At 26.8% G+C, this 20442-nt stretch overlaps 2 protein-coding genes across 5 annotated transcripts; one reads left to right on the forward strand and one right to left on the reverse strand.

Moving 5' to 3' along the window:
* Positions 1 to 4567: 4567 nt before the first annotated feature.
* LOC132946881 (E3 ubiquitin-protein ligase rnf8-A-like) lies at positions 4568 to 13427 on the reverse strand. Of its 4 annotated transcripts, none has more exons than XM_061016988.1 (8): positions 13315 to 13427; positions 13002 to 13256; positions 11537 to 11657; positions 11414 to 11472; positions 11134 to 11348; positions 10474 to 10687; positions 10176 to 10401; positions 4568 to 4845 (listed from the first exon to the last, which is right to left on the reverse strand). In XM_061016988.1, the coding sequence occupies exons 2-8, from the start codon at positions 13126 to 13128 to the stop codon at positions 4842 to 4844; spliced, it is 966 nt and encodes a 321-aa protein (XP_060872971.1). In that variant the 5' UTR covers positions 13129 to 13256; positions 13315 to 13427; the 3' UTR covers positions 4568 to 4841. The 4 variants fall into 4 exon arrangements, with proteins under 4 accessions (XP_060872971.1, XP_060872972.1, XP_060872973.1 ...); XM_061016989.1 differs by having other exon boundaries at positions 13002 to 13253; positions 13315 to 13350; XM_061016990.1 differs by having other exon boundaries at positions 10176 to 10392; positions 13002 to 13341.
* A 1207-nt stretch (positions 13428 to 14634) lies between these two features.
* On the forward strand, positions 14635 to 16413 carry LOC132947804 (uncharacterized; the record flags this gene model as incomplete). The annotated part of the gene is made up of 2 exons (XM_061018035.1): positions 14635 to 14818; positions 15812 to 16413. Coding segments are annotated over 2 exons (786 nt in total), but the record flags the coding sequence as incomplete, so codon positions are not given.
* Between the last annotated feature and the right edge of the window lie 4029 nt (positions 16414 to 20442).

Here is a 20442-nt window from a genome sequence, read left to right on the forward strand (position 1 = left end):
TTGTATCATTAATTAATTTTATTAAGTTTTTAAAATGATTTTGTTTTTTATTTTTTGCAATTATATCTTTGATTATTTTCCATTTAAGTTTTATATTATTTCCGGAATTCAGTATTTCAGTTTTATAGTATGTTATCTTAGCGTTTTTTATTACATTGGTTAATTTGTTCCTAAATCGTATGTAGTAGCTTTTTAATTTCAGATTTATAGGAAATTTTCTAACTTGTATATATAAGCGATCTCTTTGTCTGATGGAATTAATAATCGCAGTAGTGGCCTATGGCTTTAATTGTTTAGTTTTAGATGAAATAGTTATTTCTGTTGTGGAGTTTTTTTTTTAGTTTATTTATAGTTTCAACCAAGTACTGTAAGGCTGAAATGACATAATTAAAGTCGAATATTTCTGACCAATTATGATTTTGAATCAGATTAGTTAGCTTACAGTCATCAATTTTTAAGACTTTCAAGGGGTTCGGACTGTTATTACGGTTATCTGATAAGTGACCTATACTAAGAGTCGTTGGGTAGTGATCTGTTATGGTTGTATGCACAACTATTGGTAACAGATTGTTATAGGATTTTGTTTTTAAAAATATGTGGTCTATACATGTTTTCGAGGTAGGTCTGGTGATGTTTTTGATTAACGGTAAAAAGCCAAACTGTGCCATCATAAGCGAATAGTCTTCTTTAATTTTTGAGGGTTTAAGCAAATCAATATTAATGTCACCCAATATAATTTTATATTTAGCAGCTATTAGGATAGATCTGTATAATATAGTATCATTTAGTTCATTTAGGGCAAAATCAACGTTACTATTGGGTGATCTGTACTGTGGGTAAATCAGAAAATCAGTTTTGGATTTTTTGAAGACAATTTCTAGGGCTGTTATATTCTGAATGTTGAGTTCTAATACCGAGATAACATGTAATGTATTTTTTAAATAAATTACAACTCCATCATTTTTATTTTTATTACGCTCGGATGCATGAACCGTATAACCATTCATTTGGAAATTATTAATTGATATACCTTCTAAACCTAGCCAAGCTTCAGTTAAGATAATTACCTCAAATTTTGTTTCAATATTATCCAAAATAATACATAATTCATCAAAGTGTTTTTGTATACTGCAGATATTCATTGTAAATATATTTATTGCATTTTGATTGTACATTATGGCGTCGAGATTATTATACACACATTCCATTTCACACAAATCGTTGATGTTATCAAGAACTAATGCACTATCGGTGTTATAATTAGTATTCATAAAATATAGTGAAATAATCATGATATGAGGGAGACAAATAGTAGTGAATTGGCTTAAAGTTCAATGAATATTTGTAAAGATAATTAATCTGATATTTTGTGGTTAATAACCTGGCTAATGAATTGAAATAGACGTTCACTAATAAGACCTTCTTTCTGTTTATGTAATTAGTAGTAACAATTTAAGTCTTAGACAATACAATAATAATTTTGAATAGTGTGTGTGTTTACATAATAATATTAAATAGATGTAGTTATTAATAAATAGTAGATGATTTCTTTTAATGTTAATGTGAGAGTATGATTTTGCTATATACCTACTAATACAGACTACAGTATACACCAGGGCCGTATTTAAGGGGTGGTTCGAAAGGGCAATAGCCCACTCTGGCTTATGTTAGAACTTAGGGGAGAGAATATTTTTACAGCGACTGTAAAAATGTAAAACGATGTTTTCGAATACGCAATTGAAAATTCTAAATTAATATTTAGGAACTATAAAAAAAAAAATTTTATAATATTGATTCCCAATCTACAACTTCGGAATATTTTTTGGCGAATAGAAAAATTGTGTTTTTTTTTAATGATCTCTTTTTTGTCTAAATATTAAATTTAATACCTTAAATCTCTATAACTACCTTATGGTTTGTACCATAAAGGGTATGCTATAGATATACTTTATTTGTTATTGTATTACACAATAGGTATTAGGCATCTAAATATTTACCTAACTCTGCAAAAGAGTATTGTCACATCAATTTATTATGAAAATAATCTTTATTATATATTATAAAATAGAAGCCCATTTTTTTTATGTACGCGCAATGCACATATCTCTAGTTAGTCAGTGGATTTATGATTATATGTACCTAGATTGTATACCTAGATGAGGTACCTACCTACTACAAAAAAACTTAAATTATATGATGATAAATCGTTATGTTATGCGTGATTACAAGGATATCTAAATTCGTAAAAATGTCATCTAAAAATTCATAAAAAATTCTTGGGTACTTCTTTACATTACCTATGGCAATAACCCTAAAAATTTAAAATTTAAACTGTTGTAATCCTTTAAAAGGTAGTTAAATTAAAAAGAACAATGTAAAGTCAATACATTCATCGCTCTGATCTGAATATAAAATTTCAACAAATTATAAGTTAGGTATAAATTACGTATAATAATGTATAATTTACTGTGTTGAATTTCAAGTAAACAATACAAATTATTGAAATAATTGTGTTTATTATGATAATATAATTTATCAAGTGTAGGTACCGACTTCCTATTTAAGCATTACATTGTTCAAGAAAAGTTCTTAAAATTAATATAGATAATATTAAAATATTAAATGAAGAAAATCCAAAAATGGACACAAAATAGCAAGTACAAAATGATATATCCACCAGATACGTAATAGGCTATAATTATTACTCCAAATTGCAATGGTAGATAGTTACTAGTTAGTCTATCATCTATCTAATACCTATATAAAAATATTGTGTCACAATATGGAAAAGGTTTGTCGCCAAACTCCTCCGAAACGGCTTGACCGATTTTCATTAAATTTTGTGGGTATATTCAGTAGGTCTAAGATAGGGCGTACACTATTTTTTCATACCTCTAGATCCAACCTGAGGAGGTGCTGAACGGGGTTTTTGAGATTTACGGTGGAAATTGTTGTTTATAAATGGTTGCTACCTATAGGTTTTAAAGCTATTATACCTAATAACAATTATTGGTTGCCATTGGTTAATTGTTAATTAACCTATTATTATTAATAACGTATTAGTATTAGTATTTTATTGGTACATTGGTTTACATCGGATTGTCGCCTTACTTATAGCCGCTTCGGATTTCAAAATAATGTTCAATTTTTATACTGATATATTAAGTAACAGCAACAATTTGACTAGCTTAGAAGTAGGTTATGGTGAACTTAAACTGGTATAACAGTTGCGCATTCAAATCACCAAATTCGTTGTTTACAATAAAAGCACTATTTTTCCATTGTAATTCTGATTTTTTTCCTGTAATTTCAAAGTTATTGCAAATATTAATTACATTACAAGTCACAACAGCTATTGAAGAGAGGTCTTTTTCTTCCTTGCTTGGATTTAAAAATCATCTCAGAAATACTAGTGGTCAATTAGATTAAATGATTGGCAATCCTCAATATACACCAGGATATTTATGTTGATCCATTGATGATAACTGATGAAATGGCTAAAACTTCAAAACGAAGACTCGATATTAATCTATAAGTGTTTTTTGTTTGTTTTTTATTCATAATATGACGTTTGTTGTTTTATTTCTTGTGATATATGACAATAATAATTGAGAAATTTAAACAGTGCATATATTAAAACATTATTTATGTAAAATTATGAACCATGCAGGATTTTAGCTTATGTATATATATTGTAATATTGTAATATTGTTCAAATTTAATGGTAATTGACAATAATATATGATATTACATGCATTAAATATACATTTTGGTTAGACAGAGTTCAGTCATTAGGTATTTAAATATATATTTACATGAATATTAAGGTTGTTGCAAAATTTATGGTTTCTTCAGATTATCATGGAAACCAAGTGTATTAGACACAAATAAATGTATTATTCCAAAAGATTTCTCAATAAAGACATCCAAATAATCTTCAAATATGAAAATATTTTTATATATCAAATTCTACTAAGATTATCTTAAATTTAATATAGTTCATGAAATTAGTTTATAAAGTGTTATTATACTTATAAGCTCAGCAGTGTTCAACATATAATTTAATTTTCACCATTAAAAACTAATTTTGTGCTCGTTTATATAAGTGTGGTATGTGTAAAAAATATAAAAATTAATGATATTATTTTAATTACGAATAGATGTACAAATATATTAAGCATCATGATCAGAAAATAAATATAATAATTTTACAAAATTAACTTAAATAATATAATTATCTTACATAATAGTATTATTAATCCATAATTTCTAATAATAACAAAAAATTAGGAAAAAAATACTAGACAAAAAAAAATTTGTTCTAAATATTTAAATGTAAGCAAATAAATAACTAAGTACAAAAAAAGTAGTGCAGTAATTCTAATGTTTATAAGATATATTTGAATTATATATTTTAAATTATATAATATTATTATAAAGACTTGAATAATATGAACGAAAAAAAAATCTACATACATTTCATAAACCGATCATCTAAGTTTAACAATTAATAATTATAAATTAAAAGTTATAATAAAAGAAAAATTAGTGAAACACTTTACCCCGATTCATGACATAAACTACTTCTAATAATTAAAACAGCTACATTACAAATATTATATTTTTATTTATAATATAATATATATTATATATGTAAAAAAAGAATTACATAAAATACAAAATTAAGTCCCGAAAAAACAGTGTTGCCTTCAACGCAAGCAAAATATAATGGGATAGTAGAAAAAAGTGATTAGCTCTACTATATATCACCAATCTCCTCCATATTTGGGGCAGTTGGACGCTGAGTTTGAGTGTCCCATATTATCACAATAACTGCAAACTTAACTGACGACCGGAAAAAAAAACACACAAATAAAGGTATTAGATAAAATGTAATGGAAAAAATCAAAATATTTCAGTTTGTGTAAACAATGTAAATAATCTTTGATAAGATTTTGAAGACAATATAAGCACAACCTTTCAATTGCAAAGATATTTTTTTGAAATTTAGGACATCAATAATAACTTTTAACCAATGCTTTGCATGCCACCGAGTTTAAAATCGGCTATAAAAATAATAATGTTTATTCGGGTGTAAAAAACCTTTTTAATGTTTTGATATTAGGGTTCAGTGAAAATTATTTCTTAATATCTTATTTAAAAACAAATTATTTTAACACTAATATAATACGTGTCCCGTGAAGATGTGACCGGCTGGCGTAATATCATTGTATACCTTAGATTAAAAAAAAACCCCCTTTAAAAGGTTGTTTTTTTTAGTTAAGGGAATTCAACTTTTTTTTAAACAAAGCCGAACCTACTGCATATTTTCTGATGTATCTTCAAAACTTTTTACAGTATTTTTTAAAACACTATTTTATTGTGCCAACAACTTTGCTAACATACACAACTGACTTCGTCAACGATATATTTCTGAATATCAATATCGTTTTTTTATGCAATAATGAATCGCGATATCGAAAAAAAAAATTTAGGTATCGATATTCCGAATTATCGATATTTCTATGATAAGTAAACAAATTGTTTTTTAAATATACTATACAAATTCATTGACATTCAAATCAGTTGGTTTCCGGTAACCCGAATATAATAAAATATATAAAATAAAAAAATTAATTTTGATTACCGATATATTTTGAGTATCGAAAAAAGTTTGTGATATTGATATCATTAAAGACGCCTAATACACAATCAAACCAGAAATTACATAGCGTATAGCTCCTAATGCCTTACTGGACAACAAACTTAGAGAAGGTATGTACTCACAAAGAGGTAACATTTAGGAAGACAAAATATTTAAGGTATTTATTGTAATATTCTGTAGAATAGGAAAATAAAAATAAAAACTGTAATAAATATTGCGTTATTTAGAGTTGAACACAATTTCCATTTAACTTCTTTTTACTTTTTTTATTTAATAAAAATAATTTGTAAATGTCTAGTTTAAACGTTGATAGCACATTAATATAGCTTTAAAAAGAAAATTACAATAAAAAATTGAAAATTTTTGAAGATGCATCAGGAAATATGTTATGGGTTCAGTTTTGATTAAAAAAGTTAAATTGCCCATAACTATAAAATAAAAGTATGACGTTGGTCGGTAACTCTTCATGGGACACATTGTATTTAAAACCTTTGTGTTAAAACTCATAATTTGATAAGAAAAACATTATTTGATCGACAATAATAGTTATAAGTTAAAGAGAACGGCATATTGTCTCAGTCTTACAAACATAAACATAGCAAGTTCAATTTTGTGTAGTTAGATTTAATGTTATAGTGAATTAGCCTATTATCAAACTGTTAGGAAAGAGCATTATCCATTTTTTCTTTACATTATTTTAATTTTAATACATTACATACTCATGATTTGCTTAAAAATTAAAATATTGACATATGCTTGATAGTAGATTGATAATGGGTATATTAATTAATTTCACTCTAACTGAACAAAATGTTTAATAAGTCCTTTTCCCTAAACTTAACCAGTCATAATCATGGATGTACAGTAATGTTGGTATGGCCCTTAAATCAGTTTTTAAGAATTACATCATTTTTGGAAAAATTTGAATTTTAAGTAATTTATTGATTTTTGAAAATTGTTCATCTCCATGCCAGACATGTACAATAGATTTAGACTCTAGAAGATATTTAATTTCAGATTATTATTTTTATGTTCAGACAAAAACATACAAGTTATTATTTCAGAAAATAAAAATACAAAAATTTAACAATTTTATCTTCTAAAATGCTTATATATTTTAAATATATATTATCAGTATAGAAATTTAATTTTGATAATATAATTAACTAAATGAGAAAACATATTAGATACTAGTTACTATTTCTATTCTTCTAATTTAATAGAAATGTTTAAATATTAAGATTATTTTGTTAGTTTGAATCGTTTAATTTAATTAAAATATAATTTTGTTTGTAATATTTATGCATATTGTTAAGGTTAATAGATCTTAAAACGAAAAAGAGCCTTTATTGGAATTTAATGGTTTTATTATAATAACGATAACTATAAAAGTATCACTATAAAAAGCAAACTATTACCTAATACTCCACCATCTGATCACCATTTAACACAGTTAAAATTCACCGGAACTTATATTATGTTCATACAGACTACATACATGACAGAGTAGATCATTTTTTACTGACATATAAGTTTTGTTCTAATATTTGTAAGCTAATCAATTTCAAAGTAAAATAAAGGTTGTTATACTAAACAATAAAAATGCATAAACATAATAAAATGTCCAATATTTTCACTTGTGTTTAACGTTAGTGATTAAACAGTAAAAAATACCCTTTAAAATTTCAAATAATTAATTTTTTTGACAGTAGGTAAATAAAATTAACCAAATATTATTATTGCACATATTTTTATACAACAACTACTATGTTAAAAAACATGAGTAAATAATGTCAGTACTAGGGCTCGGATTTCAATGCATTTGTATATTTTGTATAAAATACTGGACAGGATACTATTTTCAAAATAAAATGTGATTCAATTGCTAAAAAAATTTAGAGTATAATATTTTAATTTTTCAAAAAATATGGAATATAGAGATACTTGATCTAATTGTAAATATAAATTTTAAAAATCAATTGTGTATAAATAGTTTTTCTTCTATATCTCCATGGTCAAATTATTTTTTATAACGTCATTCTAAACTGTCTTGACAATCTTAATAATTATTAAAATAACTATAATCTTTTATCAACAAATTGTCTAAATTAATTTTGACACTTTTAAGACATTAAAATCCAGTTCCTAGTCATTACAATAAAAAAGGAATAAGTATTGAATTATATCCTTAGTTATTATCATTAACAATGGATGAACGACCCAAACAAACACAATACAATCATAGATTATAGGTATTATCTAATATAAAATGTGCAATATTTGATACAATATTATAAAAAGGAAAAAAAGCTTGTAAGTGGATGTCACTAGCATACAGTAGATTACAAGTTGGTCAATGTATACTAAATTGTATTAAACTTGAATTCAATGATTTAATATCATAGTATAAGAAAAACGATTCTGAGTGGAGACTATTTGTCAGCCTGGATTTTAGATTCTGAGTGGAACGATAAATGTACCTATTGATTTTACAATGATGTGTTTTTTTTTTTTTATTAATTTTTTTTTTTTGTGTCTGTGTACACGATAAGTAGTCGAAATAATGATTGGATTTTCAACTTCAGTATCTTGTTCGATTGGAAAGTGAATATCGTTGGTGCGTTGGGGAGGTCAAAATTTCAAATTTTCAATAGTTTTCAAAAGCACCGGGAAAAACAACATACAAATTAAGGAAAAACGGGAATTTTTACGCAAAATCGGTTTTCCACAAAATCGATTTTGGTTTTTGGTGTAACTCTAAAACAAATGAACATATACACGTGAAATTTTCACTGGTCATTTATATTAGCATTTTCTATACAATATAAAATTTTCAAAATATTTTGATTTGTTTTGTACTAATTAGGAACATTTTCAGTTTCCAATTTTATTAGTCTTTTTTTCTAAGGATGTCAATAAAACTTTATCTGTGGGGGAAAATAGTTTGAAAATTTAATACAAGGCTCTTACTATATTGTTACAATGACATTTAAAAAATATTAAAAATCCTTAGTCACAATTTTTTTTAATAAGCATTTAAAGTTAAAAAATTGACAAAATATGGAAAAATCACGAAAATTACCAAATTATTTTAAGTTAAGAATTCATAAAAATTTTTCTTTTTAAATATAAGATTTTAAAATATAATTCAAGATTCCCTATAAGATTATCTACCTTTATCAAAAAAAAAAAAATGTCTATAAGAAAATCAAATTAAATTTTTACGAGCGTTTAAAATTCATATTTTCGCAATATTGGATATTCACTCGAATTCTCATGTAGTGGTTTTCTTATTTTATTGTTATTGAAAAACGAATAACTGTAGATACATGAAAATTTTACTGAATGTTTATATTTTCATTTGCTATACACCATACAATTTTAAAATTATTTTGACTTTTTTTCAGCTTTTTTATGGACATTGTCAGTTTTCAATTATTTTTGTTTTTTTTCCTATAAATATCAATAACATTTTATTTGTTGGTTAAAAAAGCGTGAAAATTTAATACCAGACTCCTGATATATTTTTACAATAGCAGCTGAAAAATATTAAAAATACATAGGCACAATTTTTTCTTATAAGGATTTAAAGTTTGAATTTTGACAAAATGCATCAAATTTAAAATTTAATAATTATTTTGTAGTTAAAAATTTATAAAATGTTCAAATTTTATAGCTAAGGATTGAAAATGTAAAACAAGGTTCCATGTAAATAGGTTATATATAAATTACTTTAAACACAATAATATCATCAAATATATTAGTAATACCATAGGCTGACTGACCGTTTTCGCTCAGAATTGTTTTTCTTATACAATGATATTATATCATTGAATTAAAATTTAACACTATCCATTACAGTGATCCGCTTGTAACCTACTGTACAGCAGAGCGACATCCACTTACCCACATTTTTTATATTGTTATTATTTATTATAGCATGTAAGTTGAATTAATATTATAATATTATTATTTTTTATTTGTGAATATGTTGATAATGATTAACAAAGAGATAAAAATTAAAGCCCCATTTTTAGTGGTTTTTCGTAATTTGTTGGTAATTTTTCTTGTGGCATTAAATAACTATTGAAAATATCTAAAAATAACCTGTTTAAAGTACCATTTTGATTCAATTTGCTAAAAGTTAAGGTACTATATGTTGAAATTGATGCACTCCTTCTGGTAAAAATATTGTATATAGGATAAAAAAAAAAAAATAAACACCATAGTAAAACCACTAGCTTCCTCACTCCGTTTAGAATCTAATATCTTACTCAATGTGTTTAAATTTCAAAGCTATGTATCAATATTTTTTAAATGCGTAGCATCTATTAGTCTTGACTATCAAAATTATAATAAAACTATTAAAATTTTTTCTAGTAAATTAATACATGAATTGTTAATTATCTTTTTAATTTGTACATGACAAGATATACCAAAAGAACTACTAATTTAGAGGTTGAGCATAGCTTTAAACTAATTATTTTAAAACAATGTACTGTAGTAATACCTTTGCAAGGTGTCATCAGGCACTTCATCATCCCAGTCATCCCAATCATCTCTATTTCTACCAAATACATCAAATGATTGTTCTTCCGGGGCAATATTCCATTCAGCACCATCTCGATTATGTTCACCCCATATGTGCACACCTAATGCTTCACGTATGGACTGATCTCTATGGTTTCTTCTCCTTGCATTATTTCTTTGACTTTTACTAACCTCTACTGTTAATACTAATTAATGTTATGTTATCATACAAAAAATATGACTTATTTATATATTTTGTTAATTACAAAATGTATTACCTCTATTATTGTTGCGTTCGAATTTTAAAGTTTCCCGCCTTGTTTTTATTTCATCTGGTAAACAGTCAACTATTTTGTCCAAATAGTTGTGTAAAGTTAGACAGTATGATTTATTTTTTACATAAACTCGGCATGTTGGGCAGTGATTAACTCTTCGGGTCCATGACTCTATGCATTCATGACAAAATGTATGAGAGCAATTAAGCACAGTTGGCTGCAAAAAAAATACAACTATATTATTAAATCTGCTATCAATAAAGAATAAAGATTATTTAGAGGATGTCTACCCACATGTGATTAGTCAGTCTAAATAATGCATAACATAGGAAATCATATTTCAAGAATAATCCGTTTTACTGTTATTTTTAATAATATATTGAATTGGCTATTATCAAGTTTAAATGTAAGAATATTATCCTGGGTCACGCATAGGATATTAATGATATTTTAAAAAAAAAAAAAGCCTTATTGGGTAGAACGGAGTCAACCAACGTGGGTACGGCGTACTTTTAAGTTTAACATTATAATAATCAAACTGGAATAAATAATACTAGAGAAATTTATAAATATTAATTGAAAAATTTTGAAGATTCCAAGTAATATATAAAAATTTATCAGGTTATCACTGTCTATTTTGTCAATTTGAACTAACAATATTACCTTGATGAACATTTCATAGCATATATTACATTGTAGATCACTTTTAAGGCATTGTTCCATTTGATATTCAATCCAAGAAAAATTGTCTTCCTCATTCTTAACACGTAGCTGTTCACGAAGTGATTCTACCAAATTGTCAGCTTCATTTAATTTTTTTACAGTTTCTACAAGCACACTATTGGGTGAACCTGTTCTTGTCTCCTCAGTATCAATATCTGAAAGTAATTTTTTTAAATTATTCATTAAAATATTCACATATAGGAAAAAATAATATTATTACTTTTTAAGCACCATTTATCTTGGGATGCAGACGATGCGGCTTCATGAGTTTCCGATGACCTACAGTTAATATAATTTATTAATAAAAACATCAAAAATTAGAATAAAAAAATATATAGCATACTTATTTGCTGAATCAGGAAGAACTTGATTTTTTTGTCTAGGTCCAGAAACACTTCTATTTGGTGAAGCAGTCATCGGAGTAGTTTCTCTCCTTGCTCCAACAACAAAGTTGATTTCCTCATCTGAGGTATCCAATATAAAAACAAATATAATACTATAGAACAACAAATTGAAAATATCCTATGTAAATTTAAAAATGATGTGCAATACACGCCAGTACATTCAATCAAATTATAATAATTCAATACACATCAAGAATAAATTATCAAAGAATTATAAAGTTATCATTATTATTGTATTCCATTATCTTACATGGCAGTTAATTATTATATGGATTCGATAAATAATTTAACTTAGTAATACAGTTTACTAGGTTTAAGTGTAAAATTAACTAACAACATTCTAAAGTTGAATTTTGGAAGAAAGAAAATTAAGTTTTTAGATTAATTTTAGCCAGATACACATAACTAGTCAGATAGGTATAATGTGCGTTAAGCTAATACTTGAATAGGTATAGTTTATAGTTTAGCTTACTCAATGTTTAATTTAATATATTATATTATATTATAGGTAATAATAAAAAATTATAAACAATGATAGCTTCTAGCTAAGTATTGTCATATTTACAATACACTTATAGTTCCATAACAAGAAAATGGTGCTTATATCGTACAGTTTGATTTACCTAAATATTATTATACATATCTTTTATTAACTATTTATTTGAATACCTACAATCAGTGGCACAATGATTTAATTTTACAAAGAATATACAATTTTTTCATGACTTAATAGTGTACCTACCACCTGTTTTTTAAAATATATTTTTAGTTTTTAGGTGTATAATTTGAATAGTTGATTTATTTATTTGTTATTTTCAACATTTTTATTTTAGTCTTAATAGGGATTTTAGTGAGTGTAATTTGAAATTATTTTTTTGGTTAATTCATTTATTGGTTCGATATTATATTAGCTGTAAAGTGTGCAGTTGGATACGTTCCAAGGAGCAGAAGAGATTTTACAGAGTGATGAATTGGAAGGCGTTCAATGTGTACGAATTTAGGATGGCAGTAAACTAAATTTGAATGAATTGAATGGACCCAAATAATGATTTTTTGTATGCATTTCCAGTTTCAATTTAAAAATTGTTTGTTGTATAAAACACTATCATATTATATCAATATTTCTGGCCGTTTTCAAAATCTACGAACTATGGTAAAGAAAAAAAAAATGTGCCAGTCGTCAGATTATTATTAAAGATGCAAGTGCCGATACCTACACCATGACATACAGGCAGCTTGCTATGACGGAAAGCGATCGAAAATTATAAAAACCATCGTCAGCGACGGATAGGTATTTCACCGCGAGTAAACAGTAAACTATAAGAACGCGCACAACAGGTACCTACAACACACACATTGCGTTGTCGTCGAATCAGGATAACACGCGCGCGGCGGATCACTTACCCTCGTATATATTGTACATGTCGGTGCGGACGGTTCCTAGATCATGCGAGTTCCAGCAATGGTTGCCGAACCGGCATGACCCTCTCATGTAATACAAACAAACCGAAGAAGAATACATGGAGAACATGGTGGATAATCGTCGTAGGCTCCTGTTGTTGTAGGGTGTTATCTGCAAGTCCGCGTAACGTCGCTGTTAACCGTTGCGGTGTAGTCTACCTACGTCGTCCAACAACGGTATCGTGTGGCTGGCTGCTGCTGAAACGACAAAGAGAAAGCAGTCAGAAACCGACAAAATTCACTACCAATTATTTACTGTATGATGTATTGAGGTGGTTGCGCGCCCGACGAGTACGTGGCTTGTATGCAATATACGCAGTTAGTATACGTACGCACCGGCTCCGTGTGGATAGCTTGGTAGGCGTGTCCTAGACCCGCGCGATGGCGGTCGACACGTCTTACTGTTTGTTATTGAAGGGTGGCGGGGGTTTCGGAGTTCGGTCAGAATGTTGGTCAGCTCCTGTAATCTGTCTCGCGATGCGAGTGTGACCACCACAGAAAAATCGGACACGGACGCTGTACGAGTGTGTGTACCTAACGTCCTATGATTGTTCTGTGCTACAACTAGTAACTGGTTCTCCCGGAGTGTACCTAATCTAAGTAGTAATTTTAATTGGTTATAAACTTGCCATAACTACAATACTTAAACAGGCCGTTGTCAATGAACTCTAAATTTAAAGGTATGGGTGGTTTTAGTTTTTATTATTTCCGTCGTTTCTGAATTCATGGACGGCGTTGAACTTTTTGATTGTTTACTCACTTAAATTATAATCAGCTTCTAAAACATGTAAGCTACATATAATTGTATGAGTAGTGGTTTGAAAGTCAGGTTGAAATGAACGTATAGCTTTCAACCACTTATGTCCATCATGTCCATTGATCGAGGTCTACTGTTGAGACAAATGAAATATTTATTTAATAGTGCTTATAAAGTTAATGAGTACCTAATGACAATAAAATTATTAATCTCTTTCTAACAATGTTGGTACACGGACCTCTCTTTCTACGATCAGTCCATTTATTAATATACCTATGGGATAAATAGATTAATAAAAGTTATATTATAAAAGTGTAACTTAAGATAGATGTCAAAACAACTTAAACCTACCTAGTAACTATAACTACCTACGTAATAATAACACATTATAACACATAACCTATTTAACATATTTTTAAGCTACAAGCAATGTCATAATTTTTTTTTTTGGGGGGCTTCGTGATCGTCGTCAGAGTTTACACTTTTGAAATATTATTTTGTACTTGATATTTTGATATTTTGGACTTAGAAAATGAACGAGTGAATAAATGGATTATTTTGAACTTTTGCGACTATAATATTATAATATTGTAGTATATAAAATTATTGTTGTGGCAACACTGTGGAGTATTGCTGTAGTGATAGTATTGTGGACTTTTTTCTCCAGAGCTTCAAGAGCCTCAAGAGTTCAACCAATATTTTTATGTGTTTATCGATGTCGGCTATAGTTTGGTCGAATTTTACAATATTTTTTCGCAGGGCGCTGCTCAAGTAATTGACGACGATAATATAACGTGTGTTTGATCACAATATTAAAATACCGTGCTCTTACAGAAGTACCCGTTCCGGTTCCTCAACAGAGTTTCCAGAGAGAACACCGAACGGTCCGGCAACTCGCGCAAAATGGCGTTTCACTACTCGAAACGTTTTCCAAGCATGTGTATGAGCTCGTCGTTCTACGACGACATAATGAACATCACCGAAATGCACGTGAACTGTTACAGTGAGTATTGTAACCTATTGTTGCGCCTAATGATTACAATTTGAATAAGTATTATTAGGTGTAATTCGGAGTTTTTTGTTTCCTACATTCCAGACTGTAGTTATTTATTTTGCGCAAACGAATCTATTTTAGGTACAGGGTTTTTCCAAAGTCTTCAACTGATTTCATTAACTTATTTATTTAAAAAAATGATTAACAATGGGTGGGTTAAAGTATAACATATTCTTAAAATAATTAAGTCTGCTTACAAATTTTCCATATCACCTCCACTGACCATCCAGCACACATCTTCTACCTATACAATATTCAAATTTCAAATTTCTCCCTAAACGATTACTGTAAATATTACTAGCGATGGTCTAACCAAGGTTACCAAATAATTTTTTTAATAATAATTTTAAAATATTTAAATTTTTTTTCTTAATTATTTTAAAAATTGGATAGGTACTGAGAATTTTTAAATGTTGACCAAGTACCAACTGGATCCAATTTTTCAAAAACTAGAAAGTTATATCTGAAATTATTTGAGTATATAAAATAAAAATAAAATTGTAATTATTAATTTTCAAGTACTCTCCTCCTGATTGAAAAATTCTGTGTACACCAATGCGTTTACTGGTAATAAGTAATTGAGATTTTATGAGAATAAAGCAATAAAGTATACTTATTATAAACATACAAGTTACTACAACCTCAGATTAAAGTTAATAAAATATCTAGGTACTTATATTTTTACCTAATAATGAAAATATTAGAATAATCATTAGCTGCTCTTAAAGTTTATCATTAATACATTATGACATAATAATACGTTAATACTTTCTTATACTATGTATATTTTAGAGCAATCAATCAAATCAATTATTATTTATTATAATATTTATTAAAACTAGTAAACTCTCTATGTACTGTGAAATTACAAACACAATTTAAATTAATATAAGTTATACCTAATGTAATAAATACACTAATAATTTATATCTAAATTAACAGAATCCCGTTGGTTTGATTTTGGTGAACTATATTCAGAGGCATCTTTCAATGAATCTACAGTTCCGTGGACTAATCGTTCAGTATTAGGACCAATAGAGTCAACAATAAAGTCACCTGAAGAGAATAATAATAAAATACATGTCATCGAGAACAATGATATTAAAAGTGGCAGCATTGACTCAGATGCTTGGTCTGAAACTTCTATTGATGGAAAGACTGCATCATACGCAAAAATAATCAAATATTTCAAACTTACCATACCAATACAATCTGAAAACCCTGATTATAATATTATTGAAGAATCTAGAAAAGAATCTATTAAATCTAATAGAATTCTACCATCTAAAAAAATATCAATTAAGCTGCCTGATGCTCCATTTCTACCAAATAACCAACATTGTGTATTTTGTAAAAACAATGGTGAAGAAGAGTCAGTTTATAGAACACATTTTGTTAAAGATGAACTTGGGAATGTGAAGTGTCCATTTTTATCAAGGTACACGTGTCCAAATTGTAAGGCAACTGGGAATAAGGCACATACTATTAGTAGATGTCCATTAAGTAGTAAAAATATAATTAATAAATTCAATAAACAACAGTGATGAAACAGAATTCATTGTTACATTGTCTTAATATACATGTATTTTTTAATATTATTTGTTTAATTTATTGTTTCGTTTATCTTAATAAAGCAAATTATAATTTTTGAATTAAAATAACTATATTTGCTAGTTATTTTTTACATTATATTTTTTTGGATTTTGTTACAAGTATACAACTAATAATTAATAATTTAGGACAATTCTGTTTGTGTTTATTCAAGTTTATAAAATGTTATATGTCTTAAGATTTAAATGTTTATATCAGTTTATTTAAAGAATAAGTGAGATTATAAATAAAAAAAACAATACAAAAGCTCGGTTGTTATAAAATTTCAAATTTATTATGATTTTTTGTTATTTTATTGTTTGATTTTAATTTTATATTAAGTGAAATATATATAATAATTTTTTATGAATGATTATTTTTATTAATGATTTTTTTATGAATGTTTATTTTTGTAATTTTGTATATTTAAATTAATTATTTATTCTTCGGGCACATTTTAGTTTTCACTCTTTAAATACAAATATAACAACAGTACTTATATTAGGATAATTCAATTTATTCTAAGACTCAGTACATCTTTCAAACTTTTTATAGATACTAAATACTCACCTCTCTTCGCACTATTTAATTGACAATTAGTATTATTTGTTTTATTAGTAATAAACTATTAACTTTTGAGTAAAAAAATTATACCAAGTATTTCAAGTTGAATGAAAAATTGAAGATTATACATTAGCAAAGCACATATTTATATTTATTAAGTTAGTGTGAATTATATATAACAAGAAATATGAATATTTTAAACATATTATTTGATATTGTAAAAAAATCATAGTAAATAATTGTTATAATAATCCAAAAATATGTGGTTATGTTATAATATGTAAGCTAAAATGATGTGACACAATTTGTAAATATTCTAAGTCTATTATTAATCCATTAGTGTACCTATTTATAGCATTCTGTAACACTGTCATTTTTTTTTTTTTTTGAATTTTTGAATTTTTTTGTTTGAGATAATATGCTATTTAGTTTAATATAAGTTTGGATTTGAAATTCGATAAAAACTTTAGTAAAACTGTGAACATTAGGGCGACTTTTATAAAATGAATTTTTTAAATGACTACGAAAGGATTCACAAGCATTTGTAGTTCGATTTTAAATTTGCGCTTTGATCAGCCCTCAAAATAGGAGGAAAAGCTGCGTCTAAAGTAAATGCAAATACATCGGTAACTTTTTCGGGAGATAAAAACAATAATCCGAAACATAAACGAAGCCACTTACTTATTTCCTATTCACTTTCATATTCAACACTCAATCCAAAGTTTTGAATTGCCCTCCACCATGATTGGCTGAGATCAAATCGGCATCCCACTAAACTAACATTAGGCATTATTGTTTTGCATGCAACTATTTCCGTTGGACTTAAAACTACATTTAACTCTAAACATTTTTTACATATTGATTTAAAACAATTAATTTAAGCCTCTTGTTTTTTATCTTTTAAAAGACAGAAAACAAGTGGAATATAATATCCATTAAAAAAACCATGAAAAGTAAATAACTGATAAAATAAATTAACTCAATAATCAAATGTACCTCCACATAAAAAGTTTCTGAGATACATAAATGTTTTAAATTTGTAATACAAATATATATAGTATACTCACTATCGAAATCAGATAAAATTAAAAAAATTTTATCTCTAATCGTTTTGGTGCCATCTGAATAATTGAAAGATAACTTCAGAGCGTGAAGTTGGAACGAAGGTATCATCATTAGAAATACTGTTAAAATTAATTTTAAATATTAATAAATTAATAGATCTAACCTTGAAAATGTTATCAATTTCGACGTGGATCCATCGCAATGGATGTCAACGTATTTAATGTGAGAAGATATTTGGCACTGTGAGAAGGTAAGAAAATAAAACTGGTGGAGCTTACATTAGACCTTTTAATTACCTTTTTATCTAACAGGTATTCTGGCGGAGTTTACAATCGCCCATTAATATAGTTAGGTGGGTAGGTAGGTACCTACCTAATTATATTTACAAATAAATAATTTAATTATGTTCTTAAAAATGAAAATTTGTTTATACGCATGCCTTTTATTAAAACCTTAATTTTTTTTTAGTATGAACCTCATAGAAATAATTATAACTATAATTTTATTTGATTATGTAGTAGGTAACTAAAATGTATAATTAATTGAATAACTAATAGTAGTATAATAACTAAATTTGCTTTAAGATAAAACAGTTTGTGTACTTAATGAAAAATCTCATGAATGATTATGAGTAAGTGATGATTTAATTAAAATAAATCAATTTAAACTTAGAAACCAATAACATTATATTTTATACTTTTCGATTGAAAATATATAATAATAATTATAATTCATATTTCATATTTTACCTTATTGTTATTATAATTATTATAATCAATGAAGTATGACCTATTTTCAATTGTTTTTTTCCAAAAATTTGCTTGTAAATATAATAATAGAAATAAAAAAAACATTTTGTATTTTATTAAAAATATTTAAATATGGCACCAAATGGTGAACCAATGAGAAAGTCGTATTTGCGAATGTGTTTTATTTGATGTGTAGAATAGTAATATGCCATATATATGTATTACATATTATTACGTGCCCATATAGGTTATAATATTATTAATTTATGACTTTTTTAAAAAATATTTATTTTATGCAAACCGGCACGAACCTTTAAATAGCCAAATAAATGATATGGAAACATTGCACGTAAATTAATTGTTCTCCACCGTATTCATTTTTGGGTTTTTTTTGGGTCAGCAGTAAGTTCTTTGTTCATTTTAAATAATCTCAATCGTTCGGCAAAAAGGTATAACGTTCTTAATCGTACAATAGCCTTCAAAAGCACTAAGAAAAACAAACAAAAAATAAGGGAAAAACTAAAAATTTTACGCAAAACCAGTTTTTGAATAAAGTCGATTTTGTTTAGGTTAGGTTAGAGTTATTAGAGGATCCTAACTTTTACTGTACCTACCTATTAACCATATATGCATGCAATTTTTGTAGAATGTTCATTTTTGCAATTTCTATAAATCATACAATTTTTTTAATATTGCAAATCTTTTTGAGCAATTTATGACCATAAACAAACATCGAGTTTTATTAGTGTTTTTTTAAATTATTGAAGATAAAAAAATTAGTACTTGGTCAAAGAACTTTAAAGGTAATACAACAGTCGTCATAGATTGTTGTTAATGGAAATTGTTCTTGAGAAAAAGTTGAGCGTAAATCCACAATAATATTTTATAAGCGTCTGAAGTGGACATTTACAAAAAATTCAGGGATGATCCCTCAGTTATTAGCCTCCCCAAATCTCAAACGCTATTTGCACCTATGGTACTTACCCGATTATAATTTAGTTTAAGAAATATTTATTAATGATATACATTATCAATATGATTTTTTCCAAAAATTTTACGTGCATAAAAATAAAAAATATGAAATATGCACAAATATGATAAAAAATGATCAAATTTGTATATTTCCTAAATTATGACGAAATATGCAAAAAAAAGCAAATTCAAACTTTGTTTTTAATTTCGCAAATTTCATAAATAAAATGTATAACTTAACTATAATAATCTACGACTATTACAAAATAACATGCAAATGCAAGAAGTCCCAAACCCTAAATATAAAATATATTTTTATATTTTGTTTTTTCACGAATTACGATCCCATACAGCATATGTTCTTAACTAGTTGTTCACGGACCCCTTGGAGGTTCGTAGATGTTTACTCGGGGTCCACAGGGACAGGGTGGCTGAATTTTGTTTTAAATAAACCAAAAATAAATTTGTTGGAAATTAATTCATATTATTTGATGAATCAAACCATCTAGAAATTGTACAGTTTATTTTAATTGAATGTATATTTATAATTTTTGTATGTATCTGGTATACCTACGTGCTACGTTAACAGTCGTTCTTATTTCTGTACAGTTCCCGATAATCCTGTTCTTGACT

This window comes from Metopolophium dirhodum, chromosome 6 (assembly GCF_019925205.1).
Source record: "Metopolophium dirhodum isolate CAU chromosome 6, ASM1992520v1, whole genome shotgun sequence".
In the NCBI taxonomy this organism is placed as follows: Eukaryota; Metazoa; Arthropoda; class Insecta; order Hemiptera; family Aphididae; genus Metopolophium; species Metopolophium dirhodum.

Excerpts from the sequence above, each read along its gene's own strand:
- LOC132946881 (XM_061016988.1), bottom strand. The coding sequence starts at position 13,128 with ATGTTCTCCATGTATTCTTCTTCGGTTTGTTTGTATTACATGAGAGGG. Across the intron at positions 11,658-13,001 it reads CATGTACAATATATACGAGG|ATGAGGAAATCAACTTTGTT; the intron begins GTAAGTGATCCG and ends TGGATACCTCAG. Across the intron at positions 11,473-11,536 it reads CTTCCTGATTCAGCAAATAA|GTCATCGGAAACTCATGAAG; the intron begins GTATGCTATATA and ends TATTAACTGTAG.